This window comes from Cornus florida, unplaced genomic scaffold (genome assembly GCF_030987335.1).
Source record: "Cornus florida cultivar Cherokee Brave unplaced genomic scaffold, ASM3098733v1 CherokeeBrave_3.0.0_Hap2_Chr08, whole genome shotgun sequence".
Taxonomy (NCBI): Eukaryota; Viridiplantae; Streptophyta; class Magnoliopsida; order Cornales; family Cornaceae; genus Cornus; species Cornus florida.
Window position 1 is genome coordinate 6,562,796 of NW_026775578.1, and position 18,606 is coordinate 6,581,401.

At 34.4% G+C, this 18,606-nt stretch overlaps 1 protein-coding gene across 1 annotated transcript; it reads right to left on the minus strand.

The window, feature by feature from the left end:
• Positions 1–1,383: 1,383 nt before the first annotated feature.
• On the minus strand, positions 1,384–15,124 carry LOC132269109 (uncharacterized). Its single transcript, XM_059770150.1, has 7 exons — positions 14,848–15,124; positions 14,714–14,745; positions 13,713–13,757; positions 4,706–4,792; positions 2,123–2,211; positions 1,794–1,844; positions 1,384–1,669 (listed from the first exon to the last, which is right to left on the minus strand). The coding sequence occupies exons 1-7, from the start codon at positions 14,919–14,921 to the stop codon at positions 1,643–1,645; spliced, it is 405 nt and encodes a 134-aa protein (XP_059626133.1). The 5' UTR covers positions 14,922–15,124; the 3' UTR covers positions 1,384–1,642.
• Positions 15,125–18,606: the final 3,482 nt, after the last annotated feature.

The window sequence follows — 18,606 nt, forward strand, 5'->3', positions numbered from 1 at the left end:
TGGTGAATCAGAAGGTAAGTTGATCGAAGCCTCATGGAGGAGCATAGGATTAGAGTGGACCTAAATAAGTTTTCCGGTGGAACAGCTTAAATACAAGAAACCAAAGTCTGTACGAGGCACGAGAACAATGTTGGCGCATCTGATTCATAAGATGCCTTTACTTTTGTCCCGTTTCATTTTCATGTTTATAGAAAGACTATTTTCGATCGGGGCAGTACAAGCTGTAATTGGACTTTGCAAGGCCAGCAAAAATTAATATATGTACGAGTGGACCAATTGGGTTCCAATAATGTCCAAATTTGGAATTCAATTCAATTCGAGTTTGTTGGCCCGGCCAGCAGGCTGAGCAAAAATACAATTATTAGACCTGAGATCAATGTAGACTATTGTGGGCCACAATTGGGCCTCAAATTGACTCTTTTACCGAGACTAAAGCCAGAATAAAAATAAAAAAATGGGCCCCGTTTTGGGCATCAAATGGACCAATTTTAAGTTGGACTTTACTTGCCAAGCCTGGCAAGGCTGTATGTATAGCTCAAATTAAAAAACTGGCCCCGTTTTGGGCACATTTAATTGCTTTAATTAAATGTGTAACAATGGCTCAAATAGGTCCAATTTCATAACAGCCCAGCCCACAATGAGAAAAGTTGATCATTGGACCCATAATAATTACGAGCTTCAATTGGACTTCTTAATCCACCTGACAGGCAGAGTCAATATATATTACCTATTAGAGTAACACACCCACATATAAGCAGATGGTGTACCAGCAGCTCGCTGAGTATGGTAGCCTGTCAGTGTCTCGCACCCGCTCACAACACACCCGCCCACAAGGTCATCACAATCCCCCCTTGAGGCCCGACATCCCCTTCAGCATACTTTCTGCTGAGTCAGGCTCTAATACCTCAACCCATAATGGGCCTACATGGGCCATATCCAAACTTCAATTGGACTTTTCAGCCCAGCTGGTAGGGAATGCAAATTTATACCGTACAGCAACCCATAATGGGCCTCAATTGGGCCCAATCCGAGCTTCAACTGGACTGAGATTCAATTGGACAGGCGGAATCTGCTCGTACTATGGGCCCTTGGGAGAATTGGCCCACACAGCAGTACCACCCCCGCATAAAGTAACCCATTTTCAAGCTTTAGTTGAAAAAGGACAATTGGACCCAACAAGGGCCTAAATTGCCCCCAATGTAGAGCTTTAATTGGTTCTTGTTGGCCCAGCACAGATTGAAAGTTCATTCTGGGCGCCGATTGTTCAAGTGAGCCCAATTTAGAGAGGGAAAAAAAAAAAATGGTTACTTTAAAAAGTTAAATGTTATAGGAAAGATGATTTACGTACCCAACCAAATTCATAGGGGATAGGATGGACGATGATTGATAAAATTCACAAACCCTGATGAAAAAAATTAGGCAGCCACAAAATGTAACAAGATCCTAAAAACAAATCTTGTCCCGTCTTTATCAAGTTTCTATTAAAAAACAAAAACTTTGTGTTGAACTTTACCCTTGGAGCCAGGATAGACAGCCGCATTTGAGTCAAAGAAGAGAAAAAAGTATATAGCTTTACAAAACGCTTCTCCGCTAAGGGTTCAAGGTTCTTGCAATATCTTCGTCCAGCTACAAGAACCCCACTCTACGGTGGACTAATGCTAGATAGAATCTGAAAACGGAGAAAAACATAACAGCTAATAAGTAATCATGTCTGATTTACCCAAAATCCACAATCTAAAGCAATTCAGCTGGATTCATGAATAGGTCCACTCTAAAGCAATTGAAGGTGATACCTTGTCAGCAAATTTGCGGAATACATCCACTTGCATTGCTCTGTCGAGTTCCTAGAAAGAGGTAGCATAAAACTTGGATTGAATTTTCTTTCAATATATATAGACAAGTATAACACACAGCCAATGACCCAACTCGATTTCAACCTTGCTTTTTCCCTGTATGGATTGGCAAGAGATCCACACAAGAAGCAAGAGAGTCGTGACTGATTTGACTTTCAATGTTTCAGCCAGTCCTAAGTTTATTTAGGATACAATATCATCTTCCAGTGACAAGTTCCGGATAAAGAAAATCTTCAATGTGTTCATTAAGTAGGTAAAATCATACTTACATTCTCAGCATCTGGCGAACAATCTATGTTGTATATGAGTTTTTGAAGTTCTTCATCCTTTAAAGCATCACGGATTTCACTGGAAGAAGCTGCATAGGATTAAAAAAAGTTTTCAATTGTTTTGGAGCTCTCACAGCAATTACAAATACCCTTTTCCCTTAAGACCATTCTATCCCCAGCCTCTTTTCCCCAGCAGCACAATTATTTTTCCTCAAAACTTATCAATGCTACTTATCTATGGCTATTAATGGTGATTTTGTGTAGGATAATTGAAGCCCCCCAACACAAAAAAGAACAAAATAAAATAAAATATTTTTTATGGTTATTAACGGTGGTTTAAATGATCCCTTTTAGTCTTGCTTTTTAAATTTTTAAATGTAGTAGAAAAAATAAGTTAATTATAATAGTAATCCTTGTCAGCTACAACATATATATTAGAACTCTTCATATATATATATATATATATCTTCTCTTCATTTTTGCTCCTGTAAATGAATTCAAACAAACAACAATAAATTAAATTCAAATTTACAGAATCAAAATGTAGAAGAATTGTGTGGAACACATTCTGTGTCAGAAATGCAAATTCTGTGTTTTGACTAACAATTGACCCATGCGACAAAAAGGCAAAACTAAAATGATTAGTGTGATTCAGTATAGTGGCAAGCAATCCAAATGAGAAACATTAAACGGAAAATATTGAGGATATCCAGGAGCGAATACAAGAGGAACAGAAGAGCCCGGTAATAAAGCCCCATTATCTACTAGCACATGGAACAGTAAAGCTGCCTTTATGCAAAAAGATCGTCCTCAGGACAGATGATTGAGACTTGACGGTGTAAATGAAGCTGGGAGATAGAAGTGCTGGCATCATATATATAGCAGTGGAAAATATCATATTGGATGCATCAAGATATTACCACATATAAAATGCACAATCCTACCAACGGGTTAGTGGCCTAGCAATATCAGGCTCTGACTTCCCAAAGAGAGGTCAGGGGTTCAAGCCTCAGTGGAGACACGTGTGTGAGTACTAAGAAAAAAAAATATGCACAATCCTACAAACCTTCCATGTGTTGCCTCAACTTCCCGTACATTTTGTCTCCAAAGTTTTAAAAGGCAAGTCCTATATTTGATTTTGAAATTTTATCATAGCAAATACACAATAATCATGCAAAAGGTCGAAGTGCTGGGAATTATTGTTGGGGATTCTGAACTGCTAAGTCAGAAATACAATATATGCTTATCAATAATGAGTTAAATCAGTGTTGTTAAAGGCGCGCCTAAGCTCAAGGCGCAGGTCTAGTGCCTGTTGTCATCCCAGGCTGACTGATGTTTAATAGGGGCGCGCCTCGTCCTATTTGTCAGGCATGCCTAGGCGCGCCTCACAAGTTTTTTTTTTTTAAAAAAAAAAAAACAAAAACTCGATTATTCCATTTCTAAAGCCAAAAAGGATACTTTTGGCAATTTAATAAACAAATAAGAAAGCCGAAGCGTTCGAGAGAAGAAACTTTTGTACAAAAGAACAAACAAATAAGAAAGTCCAAAAGTCAAAGTGTGAACAGAAGAGAGAAAGAGTGAGACCGTGAGATGAACAACGAAGCCACGTCAGTTCTTTCATCTTCTTCTCTCTCTCTTCCCTTCTACTTCTCTCTCCTCTCTCCTCTACTCCTCTCTTCTTATCTTTGTTTACATCTCTCTCTTCGTCTAGTTCTCTTCTCTCTCAATCAATTTTTTATTTTATTTTATTTTTATTTTTTGGTGGGTGTAATACTTCTAGGCACAATCTGTTATCATCAGGTTAGTACTTAAACACATAGCCCACACCAGGGGTCGCACCCCTCCCCTCCTTTTCAAAGGTAGGGAGGTCATACCATTGGGCGCCCATTGGAAGCCACAATCTGGTTTTAAAAAGCTTGATTCTCAATTCAATCTGCATTTGAATCCAGAAAATGAGCAAAAAGTCTTGCCAAGAATGCCACCGATACTTGCAATGACCACATAATATACTACTGCCCTGCGATGAATCCAAATAAAATCTCTCTTGATATATTCATATTCCCTAAAGGCTCCAGTGACCAAATAATCTAATGATCCACTGTGAGCCCTGAGATTTTAATAGATATCATTCTAGCCAGTTCTTATATTCTATCATTTCATTTTGAACACAAGATATAAATGTTACTGTACCTGTAAATGTCTCATAGATGGTCACAATGGAGAAATTTTGAGACAAACACCATAATATGTTTCTTCTTTTCTTTTTCTTCTTTTTATTTTTATTTTTATTTTTTTTGTTTCTGGGTAGCAAAATTAAGAATTGAAGTACCACAGTTTTACATTTTATAAGATTTCATGGATAACATTCCCAGTTTTGCCATAAATTGCAACACTTCAATCTCATTGGGGCATCGTTGATCAATGTGTCAGTGTTGTACTAGAATTCTGATAAATTTGTAAACGTTGACATAATAAAACTTGCTTTGCAAATAAGTTCAATATTTTAAACTAAGCAACCCAAACCTTCCACTTGTCTCAAGAATTTCAAAGCATATTACTTCAGATCCAGTTAGAAAACCATACCTATAGACTCTAATTGCATTTGTTGCAGCACCTCACTTGGTTCATCAACATGGTATGGTCTTTCAACGTGCGACACTGAAGCTGAAGCTGATAGACAAGAGATGGATAATGTCAAAAACCATAAAAGAAAACCTTGAAGCATAACCAGAGGTGGGCCCACATATTGACTGCAGGCACCAGTTCCCCTCAATCCCAACCATCAGAGAGACCAGAGACTGAGAGAGCATTAGAAAAACTAAAAACAACACAGAAAAAAACTCTTTGCAATGAGTTACAATATAACAAGGACCATGATAAGAAAATACTACATTGCACTTCCCTCCTCTACAAACCTCCTCTTCCTGCTGCCCCCAAGAGTTTCCCCCCCTCCCCTCCCCTCCCCTCCTAAACCATCATGGTTCAGTGAACGAGCATATCATTAAGCCATGCAGAAAGTAGATGTGAATGCAGACTAGACATGTACATTGTAGAAACCACAAAGATAGATAAAGGGGGTATAATCTATCTTACATGGACACTTCAAAAGAGAGAGGCCGAAAATGATTCACTCGCGGAGGATGCTTAACCTTTGGGATCAGAACCACTAGAGAAGCGGGTAACCGGTAGGCGTCAATCCTTCTTCTGAACTCGTCTTTTTCTTCGGGGTCAGAGGCAAAGGTAACCGTAGATCATCACAAACCCAATTCCTATGAAATACAGCTTAAAGGATGCAACTCAGAATGGTATATATTTGGACGAGCCAGTTTCAGATTAGTACCCAACAATAGCAACTATGTTCTACGCAGGACCTAAACAGATCTCCATATTGCCAAAATTTCCAAAAGTACTTTCTCAATCTGCTCCCATGTTATGTAAATGTCACAAAATGAGAACCTACATTGCAGAATCTCTGATCAACTTTCTCACTGTACAATATTACGTAAATATCCCAAATTAAGTAGGACGCCAAGTCAAACATGTCCTCATCCTATACTAACTATTACCAAGTGTTAGTCCCGCCAATGCAGCAAGTTGAAAGGGGTAGACTGCATACAAACCTAACCTTTACTATTATAACCATGTTCTCACATTTCACTTCCTAAGCATTTTACTATTACACCAAGCAATGCCCCAATACTATCATCTTTGCACTCGAAAATTCACTTAGACTTAGATATAAAAGAACAGAATGTGAAATTTTCGATAACTCAGCTGTCTTAGTGACCTAGGAGGTATTAGAGGTCAAACAGATTTAACACCTGAATGCAAACCAGTACAGGACAACCATACCCAAATGCATGTTAGAGAGTATCATGAAAGCCAGCAACCACCACAAAATAAAAACTTAGTACAACAGGTAAAGGCTGAAAGAATATAACTAACGAAGTAAAGAGTAAAATATACTCTCGATGCAATATTAAAGAAAATTATTCTTTTGCCAGTATAATGGTGTTAAAGAAGAAGAAGGAAGAGAATTAAAACTAACCACATCCTTCAATGCAAGATCATAAAAGGAAGAAGAAACTACCAAGGGTGCTCTTCCATGGGAAAGTAAACTTCAAATTCATTGGAAATATTTGAAATCAGAGAGTTTTCTGCGTAAGATAGGAGGAGTGGTTGTGGCTAAGCGCCTTGGTCACGATATCAGCCAGTACCACTGAAACTCCTTATGGGTAGAATAAGTAGGCATCAGACTGTATTATGTAAAAGGCCATTAACCACACACACACACACACACACACACACACACACACACACATAGAGAGAGAGAGAGAGAGAGAGAGAGACTAGGCACGAACTTAATCTTTGACACAATTTCCATGGTTACTGCTTGTCAGACCAAACTTGCAATACTGCACCAACCAATGATCACTGTTAGGCAATATGACATGATATGAGAGAGAGAGAGAGGAGCTAGCCCAGTGCACGAGGCTTTTTGGGAAGGGTTACCTCTACATGCAGAGAGGTTAACTACCGTTTCAAACCCATAACCTCCAGGCGACAATGGAACAACCTTATTGTTGCTCCGAGGCCCACCCGAGAGAGAGAGAGAGAGAAGGGGCGGGGGGATCTAAAAGAAAAGAACAAATCACATAAATTAGGAAGAACATAGACATCAATTAGGTAAAGCAAAATATGATATGCTATTACATGGAGTCTCTTATTTCCTTCACATAGTTGACACATCGACACGACATGACATTAGTATGGAATCTATGGATACAAGATATGAATCAGATGCACAAACTCAAATCATACACCCCTTTCACATAGCATGATTGGAGAAGACAAAAAAACTCAATATCAGAATTGAGTTTCCCATCTCTTACATAGATAGAAACCTTTTCTTTTACCACATCCCATTTAATTTGAGTAATAATCGAGTAAAAAATATCATTGAACACTATAGTATAATAAAACATGAATCCCTATCCAAGCTCAGTCCCAGTTCAGTTAGAAAAGGGTGACATTCATTCTGAGGCCGAATCCAATAATGTATTTTATTGTGTGGTATGTGTCTGTCTACATACCCATATTCAACTTTTGGACACATCTCCCCGTAATTTAAGATTTGGAATTCAAGGAGGTCCGACACTTAAATACACACCTACACCCAATACACTTAACCCCAATCTAGGTAACATAATTATGCCTACAAATGTTACTCATCTGGCAACAGCATCACTCCCATACACTAGCATGTGATAGATCAGTAGAAAAAGAGACCCACCATCAAACAGCAACCAACTACTGAATGGTGTATCGGCCCCCAGAGAGGAGCCTGAAAAAGGTAAGAAGTGTATTCAGATATTTTTCAAAGGATGAGGAAGCAATGGAAAAAAAAAAAATCGAACCTGTCCCTAGAAATTACATAAATTGAAGCCCATAGACCAAAATCCAAATGTATCCAATAAACAATATTCGCAGCTCAATAAATTGTCGGGGAATACCCCAAAAGCAACATCGAGATGCATACCATTATCCATTAACAACAGGACACATAGGATAGGACAGGGAGAAAGATGCTGGACTTGGTGAAACTTTAGGGAAAAGAGAATCGTCAGAAAACCGATGGCATGTCGTCAGTTTAAACGTGTGAAGGAACATCCAGATAAGCTAACGCTTTAGTCAGTTACTAAACTACAGTAACCTCAATAGCAGGCTGAAACAAAAAAATAGAGCATGAAGGTAGACCTCATTATAATCTATCTAAAATTAGATTACTATATCGCCCACTTTTACAAACCAAGAAGATAAAAGGCCATGCATTGACAGTGTTGCCAGCAACTTTTTGACCATTCAGAAATAGAAACTGGATTTTATTACATCAGGTAAAGATTATGGAAACAGCAGCTAGGATTCTTCATCCCCAACTGCCACTGAATGCTTTGATGAGAAAATTTTGACCAGGATAGGAGATAAACTGCCGAGAAATGAAAGTATCAGTTAGAGCACAGCAAGAGATATTTGTTTTTAGGGTTTTATAACTTAGCTCTTCAAGTGTGTAAAACAGGATTAACCCTAAATTGGGAATAATAATTTGAATAAAATACAAATACTCTCTATCTCTCCCCTCCTCCTTTTGCTTCTCTTTCTGTCTCTTTTCATTATCTTTATCTAATAAAATTTCTAATTTCTACAAATATTCCTTCTCTTTTTTTGATAAGAACAAATATTACTTCTCTTTGCATGTCTCTCTTCAAAAATCACTTGTTGTGCCCTCTCTTTCCCATTTTCTTTCTTATATCTCTTTCTACCACTTTCTTCTCTTCCTATCTTATCATATTATATATTAATACGTAACAAAAATTATCCAAAATAAACTTTTATTTGCCACCATGAGTTTGAGGAAACTGTCACTGGTCAGATTACATCATAAAGCAACCAGCCAACACAAACTGGCCGCCACCACATGCTGTCTCACTCACTAGGGCATGTAAACCTAATGAATATGCAGAAATATGTGAACAGTGAACTCAAGTCAGCATCACTGGGAGTGAGAACAAACCAAGAGCCATGGTCCTCTCAGCACAGTTTGACAATACTGAGAATGTGCAAATTCAATGTTCTAATGACATGAATACACAATGACCATTAGAATTGATAATGACGTGCTAAAACACTGATATTGGTTGGGGTGGGGTGACGAAGCTTCAAATTGCAATCATTCAAGCAGTGGACCCAACAATGTGGGCAAAAGTCCCATGGTGTGGGCATGATGGGTCGTTATCAATGTTCCACATAAATTGATGCAACATCATAGGTCCCACAGGCAAGCCTAACTTTAGCATAGTGTAATACCCCGATATTTTAAATGATTTATTAATTGGAATTAATTACTTTTATTTTATTTTTAAATGATGTATTTGATTTAATTTGAATTAATTGCGTTTATTTTAATTTTTAATTGATTTGTTTTATTGAGTGCTTAGATTAATTATTTTATTTTATTTATATTTCGTGAATTATTGATACGATGATTGTTGTGTGATGATTGATACGATGATTGTTTTATTTTTAATCTTATGCATATAATATGCATTAAATAATTATGTCTGAATTAATTTATTTTTAAATTTAAACGTTTAATTTACGTAAATGCCATTAATTAATAGTTTGGTGATGGAAGGAGTTATATATATGCATATTATATGCATAAGATTAATTTAATAACCAGCCTAATATAATATATCAAATAAGAATAATAATTTAATTATCTTAAATGATATATACATATACCCATATATTATATAATATATATATATGTATAATACCTTCAATAATAATCCTTGATTATTTAAAATCATATATTCATATACATATAATTCCTTCCATCCTACACATAAATTAATTAAATCATATATACACATATATAATTATCATGGATGAGTTGCCATAGGCGTAAGTATTTTGCCTAAGTATTTGTATGAATAAAATACACACACAGAAAGCATGGTTGAATTGTTAATTTAAAAGTATAAATATATATACTTAAATGAGGCATGGTTGAGTTGTCAATGTATAAATAAATATATTTATAATGGCATGGTTGATTTGCCAAATATGTAAATAAATATACTTGTGGAGGCATGGTTAATTTGCCAATGTATAAATAAATATATTTAAGGAGGCATGGTTGAGTTGCCAATATATCAATGAAAATATTTATAATGGCATGGTTAATTTGCCAAAGCGTAATTAAATTGTTATGTGTTAGATGATTAAAATATCATCTATGGTTATTGTATGTATACACTGGATTATGATTATATATTTTTAAATTATTATAATCTAGTACTTACTGGTTAGTGTATTATTTTATATTAATAAAATAATATTGGTGGAGACATGGATGATTTGTCAATGCTGAGATTTTGGATATGTGATTTAGTTAAAATCATCATCGGGTTTTGGGATTAATTATAATATGCCTTTTATTATAATTTATTATATAAATGATTAAACAACTGACTAGGATGGGATTAAGGTCAAAGTAGTTTTTTTTTTAAATGAAATGGTAGATTGGTCTAGGTATGAATATTATTTTAATAATTATTTAATAGGTATGGAAATTTAATAAACCTATTAACGGATGTGATTAGTATAGTATATATAATTATATATAGACATGTATATCGTACTTTATTAAAGTTAAAACTTTATTAGGTTTGGTTTGATTAGAGATGATCTGCTTATTAGTTTTCAGAGGCCTGATAGAGTGAACTTGCTCGTAGGGTTTAACCCACGATTTATTTTTCAGGTTATTAGAGGTTCCAGTCTCGAGGTTGAGGATCCGCAGCTGGAAGACTGTCATTCATCTATTCATCTTGTGTACTTTTAAATAGTATTGGATTATTGGATAATGTTTTAAGGGGTCCTTGAGTTATGGGATTTCCGAGTTGTAATTGTTGGAGAATCATTAAGTAATATTTATTTATTAGTTTTCTTCAGCAGTTTATTTATTCTTTATTATTCATCTTTGTATTCTGTGCTTGTTAAATACGAAAATTGTTTTAATATTCCTTGATTTTGTGCGCGGACTTGATCAACCTGTGTTCCAAAATTAGGGGGTATCACACATAGTGGCATACCCACAAGCACAGTCTATCGATGCAACCTACTAGCATTCACAAAGCAATTCTTCCAACAGTATGCAGATCCACTAGAGAGAGGCATCACTTCAGGAAAGGATTAATTGCGGAAGCAAATAGGTAGCATCAGGGATGTATCCTCATAGTCTTGGGTAACTACTAAGCCTACCCCTCCCAAGGGGGGAAGAAGTGCCATGGATCACCTCTAATTACAACCAGAACAAGCTCAAGAGGGAAGGTTCAGAGACAGATTATGCAACACAAAAAAAATAAAGAAAGAAAGAAAATTAAGAAAGCACTTAAAGTCAATGTCAAAACACGCAATTGCACTAATGCAAGGTACATCCTACTACACATGTTGAAAATTTTTGCTAGGAGAAGGTAATAGGATTTCCCAAATGAGGGAATAAACTTTCTTCTTCATTTTTTTATTATAAATATGGTTTCTCTTAGGTTTGAAGCAAAAAGCTGAGTCAGTTTCAGTGGTAAATCTGAGAAGACATTGCTATATTGCAGTAAAAGAGACACAGCATTCTATCTAACATCTCATTAAAGGTCACATCAAGCTTATTATAACTATGGATTTCCACATGAATTGTGCATGGGGCCACATTCAACCATATATTTCTAATAGAGCTTTTTGGCATCATTAAGTTCTCTTACGTTTAACATAAATTTCAGTTAATTGAGCAATTGATTATAAAAGAGGCGCGATTGTAATATCATGGCATCTGAATTGTTGATATGAAGCTATAAATCAAGATATCATCTGTGCAACAAGAAAAACTAACAGAGGTGCCAATGTCAAAGACAGTGACACAGATGATGACCATGAAACCTGATACTTTTGTTGATGCCCAAAAGGTTCTTTCATTGACATGTCTATATCATAATGCATCCAACTGATTCAACAAGATAATTCACTTTGCTCAAATGGTTAAATTTAATTTATCATATCCTAGGGTGTCACTGACTTCATGAAGAATTTAGAGGCCCGGTGATTTTTTCAGACCCTTCCTTAGATGCATAATGTTCTTCTAGCTATCTTCATTAATTCACCCCTTATCAACTAAGTTATTTGGTCTAAAACATACAATTACATCAAAACTTGTAGAAATTTAAACCAGAATTCTCAAAACTAAGCATCACAAAGCAATAAGAAAAAGGTTCATATGGTCACCTGGGTTATAATTTGTAAACCGAAGACTGTAGGGGGTTCAAGATTAAGATAGGTGTCACATATGATTGTCGTTATGATGGCCAAATTGGGATGAAGAACACTCCCTGTTGAAATTGCTTGATTGGTTCAGGTTCTGCAGTCAGAATACTAACAGAGAATTAGTTCATTCTACTCTTAGCCATGGATACTCTCTGGCACCAATACTTTGAGACCGAGACAAAGTCATTCCTTAACATGCCGATGTGGATTACAAGAAGCTGTGAAGCAAAAATGGATTAATCTATGAGTATCCTTCAATCCAAAAACATATATATCTTGGCTAAAGTCAAAGAGGTGATGACTGCCACCGGAACTGGCCAGATGAAAAACCTCTAAATGGGATTTACATTAGAAAGAATATCCCAAATGGTGAGTACATTAAGCTGAACACTGATGGTAGTTCAAAAGGCAACCCTGGCCATGCCAGTAGGGCAGGGATTTTAAAGATGATGTGAGAAATTAATTTGGGCTACTTGATTAACGTTGGAGCAGGAGTGACTGAGACATAATTGAGGTTATCTATCAAGAGTTTAAATGGCATGGGAAGTCGGATATAGTAAATTGTAGTGGGAACAATTGTCTGCCAAAGTTCAGGACATAGAAGCAAATTCCATAGAGGCTTACTAGCTCCTATTGTCAATCGGTGTCAAACCCATCTTCGGTAGAATTAAGAATCCTGTATAAGCCATATCTATAGGGAAGGAGATTTCTCAGCAGGCAAATTAGCATTTACACTTTGGCAACCCAAAAGTTTTGAAAGTTTATTATACCCAGCATCTTAACACTATCACAGGGACATCATTCCCTCACGTGTAACTTTTAATAGTGCAAACCCCACCGCACCCCCCCCAAAAAACCAAAAAATAAAAAAAGACCACCACCCACACAGGTGTCACTTTCAGTTCTGAGCTTTAGTGCCACCAGCCCCATCCAAAAAAAAAAAGGATCCACTTATGATTAAATAGGAACTGCTAGTATAATATATGCTCCATGCTACACCACCAACCACAGTAGTATAGCAACACTCTTATAGCTAAATAAGAACTAAGGATTCATGTTTATGACTCTAAGGAACAGTAACTTTTTAATCCCCCCCACCCACCCACCCCCACCCCCACCCCCCCCCCCCCACAAAAAAAAATAAAAAAAAAAAAAAAAAAAAAAAAAAAAAAACCACTACCCACACAAGTGTCACTTTTGGTTCTGAGCTTTAGTGCCACCAGGCCCATCCAAAAAAAAAAAATCCACTTATGATTAAATAGGAACTGCTAGTATAATATATGCTCCATGCTACACCACCAACCACAGTAGTATAGTAACACTCTTATAGCTAAATAAGAACTAAGGATTCATGTTTATGACTCTAAGGAACAGTAAGATTAACAAAATTCCACTCAAATTTTACAAGAACTATCCACAGCATAGATTTGTATCCCTCTGATTCAATGATTCTACAGATTAGCGAATTTTTATACTCTACATGGATTTCTATCTCTCTGATTCAATGATTCTACAGATTAGCAAATTTGCAAGTGCCAGTCATGACCAGAAAATTATTTTCAATACTTACTTCTTGTGTACTAAATGTTTATGAATTTGTAGGTACTAAGTAGTAATTGTAAAGAAAACAAAAGGACTCTAGAAAATCAAGCACATTCAGTGCATAGTATCAAACAAGTAGATAAATGACAAAATACAAAGCAAACAGAATCCTTACTCAGTTTTGCCTCGGAAGGAGATATTGGCTTAACACATGGAATTTCTGCAGCATACATGTAAGTTTACATCAGTTTCAAACATAGCACTATAAATGGGATAGTTCTCATACCAAAATATGCAACAATAGTCACAATAAAATCCTCATAATCCTGGGAAAAGGAAATGGAAAGCTTGTAACTAGAATTCAACCTACAATGGGCAAAACATTATAAATTCAAAATTCGTTCATTTCAATTATTCTTTAAAAGATTACTTGGCTAGCATTTGTTTCAGATTATGTATCAACATATAATGTCATGCCAAAATTGTAATCACCTATGATGATTTAATATTATTGAATAGATTTAAATTGTTAAAACAAAAAAAAGGAAAAGAAGAAAGGAATTTATCAATCAATATAGTTTTGTTTCAATTGCTTCTGAATAATTAATCATCTTAACAAAACAAATTCAATTCTTAATTACCCACCATCAATAATCATCCCACAACATCATTTCACAGTTCTAATTTCTTTGTCATTTAGATTGTATAAGGAAACAAGTTCAGTTTTTAGTTAATTTCAACATCAAGTTTGAAGCAATATCAATAGTTTGTTTACGTATTTATTCTTCTAGATTTTTCATGATTTGGTGGGGTGTGTGTGCTTTGACAGGTATACATACATATAGATAGGAAAAGGCTTTGAGTTGAGCATAAATACACATGTATGTATGTGTATGTGTGTAGAGAGATAACAATCTTTCTATTTAATGGCCTTTTACACAATTTTACCAGATTTCAAACCAGATGTGAATCTGAATCCGAATTTTTCAGAACAATGAGTTGGGGAGTTTTTAAGAGTATGGTTGATTAAAGAAAAGCATCACAATATTTCACTCAAGAAAACAACACACGACCTCATTGTACGATGTTGAATCAAAATCCAAAGTAAAGCATACAAAAGATTAAAAAAAGAAAAAACAAATTGTAAGCCTCATAAAAATAAGAAGAGTCACGTACCTTTGTGTTTCTTGAAACAGACCACAGAACAACTGCGAGACCAAAGATCGATCAGTTCCTCTAATGGCCAAAAAGAAAAAGTTACGAACATCTGAATATGAAACCCTAGAAATTGAAGAGAGCAGTTTACTTACTAGTGTATGAGACATGTAGGACACTTATACTTGGATGTTGCTTCGTCGCAAACCTGACATTTTTTTGGCCCCATCTGTCAACGCCCCAGACTGATTTTCTTCGTCGCAAATCTGAATATCAAACCCTATAAATTGAAGAGAGCAGTTCCTTCTTTCTTCAAAATTCAAACCCCTTGGCAAGCACGCTTTCTCTCTCCAATCTCCATCTTCACTATCTGTAGAAGCCTCGTTAATGCTGCTCTTTTATCTCTCCAATTCTACGCATTATATAGTACTACTGTCTATGACATTTATAGTAAAATGAAGAGTGTTATTTTATTGTTTTATTATTTTTCAATTATACTCTAATAGTAAATAAAAGAGTCAATTCTTTTTAAAAAAATTAGCAAACATGTTTTCTCTTTTCGACGTTACCAAATTGTTATGGTTTTGACATCACAACTCTTCAAAAATTATTATTTTCACACAAATGAAAGCACGACTAAAAATTACAATTTTACCTAACAAACAATTTGTGAGTCAATTGTCTCTAAGGCCTTTGCTCTCTTGAACAGCATATGTACAATTTTCCGCTTTTGTATAGGATACTCACCCATTTCACCCAAAAAAAAAAAAAAAAAAACTCTGGTTAGTTTAATAAGTGTTACAAATTGTTGAAAATATCTTATAATTGAATTGTATATTTGGGTGGTGTAATTTTACTAGTGTTTTTTTTTTTTTTTTTTTTTTTTAATTGACCTAAAAAACAACAAGAGACATGGAGGTCTCTGCAATGCCTTTGTGCAACTTTGGAAACTTGGAAGTGCATGGTTCAACCCTCACCAGGAAGTAACTTTGTTGTGTGACTTGTGTTTAATATTTTTCAAAATTTATAATTTTAATCGAGTAATTATTATATTGTTCTTGAATCTCTAACTAAAAAAATTATAATATTCGCATTAGTATTTTTTTCTATTTTTTATTGCGGAAATTTTAACAATTTTTTTTTAGCAAATAATTTTGAATGATACGCATACATTTCCAAACCAGTATTTTATTTACAAGAAAGTTGCACCAGGCAAGAGACAAGGATGACTCTGTATAGGAGGAGAGTGAAAAATTATTAGGTAATTCGGCCCATCACAACTTTAGGATTGTTGTGTGACTTTACATTTTAGATTGTTTCTATTTATGAGAAGAAGAGATAATTCAAGAACATTAGAAAGCTTGTAGGAATTTTCAAGAATAAAGACGATTATAAAAATATACAGAATTATGTAGAGTTTGTATATATTTAATATAATAATGTTTGTCGGTGTTGATCACTTTATCTTGCTCGCAGTAAAAAAATAATAATAAATGGAAAATAAATAAATCAAGCTCTCATGGTGACTTTTTATGAATGACCTAACTTATCGTTTGTGTGATACATTATCATAGTGCACTAACTTTAAGTGCAAAACCATTGATAGCAGTAACCACAGTTAGTAAAGAATACCTAACAGTTAATCACTTCATCGGAGATGGTGTGGTGTGACTTAAAAGAACATCAAATTTTCGTTGATAACTTATTTTGTAATTAGTATTCAAACTCATAGAAAAACAAAATGTATTGCCCCCCAATCATTTTTTTCTTCAAAATACTTATTTATTGGTTTTTATTTTTTTTCTTCTTCAAATGGCCCAAAAATAGTGAGTTTTGAAATAAGTATAATTTATCTATGTGAAATCCATAAAATCTCAGCTTGAACATTTTTATCCTTTAAAGTCTTAAGTGAAATAAATATAAATTGATGTTTTATAGTAGTCTTTATTGTAATATATTATTACTTTATTTACATAATTGCATACAAAATTTAAAAGAGAGAGAGAGTAAAAATTACACTAATGTCTAGTCATCTTTAATAAAAATATATAAACCTTCTTTAAAAATATTTAGAATCATATCTTAATCTCATTCCATGAGTCTATGAGAGCATTGGAAATTTGGAAAGAAGGAAAACACTAATAAGAGTAATGATACAGTAACAGAACGAAAATTACCAAATGAACGCCGAAAATGACATAGTTTCGCCACATCAGATTCTCTTGTTCATATTTCTTATAATTTCTAGCCCAAGTTTTTGCCCTTATACCTCACTCCTTTGCTCTCTCAAATTTGAATAAAGTACAGCAACACCCTTAAGATTTGTCAAAAGGACACTTAAATGAAAGTTTTTGAGACAATAATACCCCTTAAAGAAATTCCATCCAAACAAGACCTTAAATCATATGAAAAGACAAAATTGTCCCTTAATATTAAATTCAGATTTATTGCAAAATATCAAACCTGTCAAATGATGCAATTGCCCCTGAAAGTTTAGCTCTTGAAAGAAATCATTAAGAGGTTGGATAACCCATCCATAATATCTCACAAATTTTTGAAAGCAAAACTGAACGACATTGACAGATATAAGTAGCACCCATAGATACCCTTTTAGATTGGTCAAACTTTTTTCTTTTTGTAAGAAATTGAAAATTTATTACAACAAAAGAAATATGCAATTTTATTATCAATTTTGTTATTTTTAGAAATTGTGGCAGAATGAAAACAAATAGTTTTTTTATTTTTATTTTTTTTTTTTTTGTACCAAAAATTTTGACCAAAAATTGTGGCAAAATTTTTTATCAAAAATTTTGTTATTAATTCACACATGGGTACTTTCATCCAATTTATTAATCTATTTTAGGGATGTGTGTGTGTATATATATATATATATATATATGTAGTCTATATTCCTAGCATTGTGGTTGTTTGTTCATAAGAGTAGTTTCGTCTAATTTATTAAAAAAAAAAGAAAAAAAAGAAAGGTCAATTAAATGGTCAAAAGTCAATTTGGTCAATTTTTCATGACAGTTAGTTTCAAAAGGTGCATTTGTCCACTTTTCAATATTCAAAGGGTGTCATTATCTAAAAAAACAAGTAACTTTCATTTGGATGTACAAGCCTCCGGGGGATGTTACTGTACTTTACCCCTCATATTTTATCAAATCACTTTCCAAAATTCTCTTTCTTTTTGCATATTCCATGGCCACCATATTCTCAATTCATAAATTCATATCATACTAGAAAATTTTTCAACTACTTATTCTTTTTCTCTGGTTTATCTCTTCGAAAAAGACCATACCAAGTTAATAAGCCACCATGATATAGATGAATAGACTTATTTTGATGAAGTTTAGAGATTAAGGTTTATGTGTAAGATCTTATAGAGAGAGGGAGGGATAAATTTTTAAAGAGAAAAAATGATTGTAGAGTAAGAAAATTTAAACCCAAATCCTGTAGAGCAAAGGTAAAGAAAAATTTCATAGAGAGAGAGGAGATAGGTAAATTTTTAGATAGAGAAAAAGTAATGGAATTTGAGAGAGATGGAAAAGAGAGAATTCATTATTCAGATCCAAATATGAAAAAGAGTGACGAGAATGTTAGTAGAGAGAGTTAGGTGAACTGTGAAAGATAGAGGGGAGTAAATTGTAGAGAGAGAAAAATGAAGGATATGAAAAGAAGATAAGACTGAACATAAAGGTATTTTTGTCATTTGCATAATCAATTTTTTTTTCTAGGGAGCTTTAAGTAGATGACGTGGCTCACCACATCAGGTGCCTACTCGGGAATAAATGTTCAGTGTTTCTATTATTATTCTATAATATATTATGAACTATTTCAAACTGATTAATCGTTAAATATGATATGGATCCAAATTTAAAAAGTAATATCAGAAAAATAATATTATAACACAT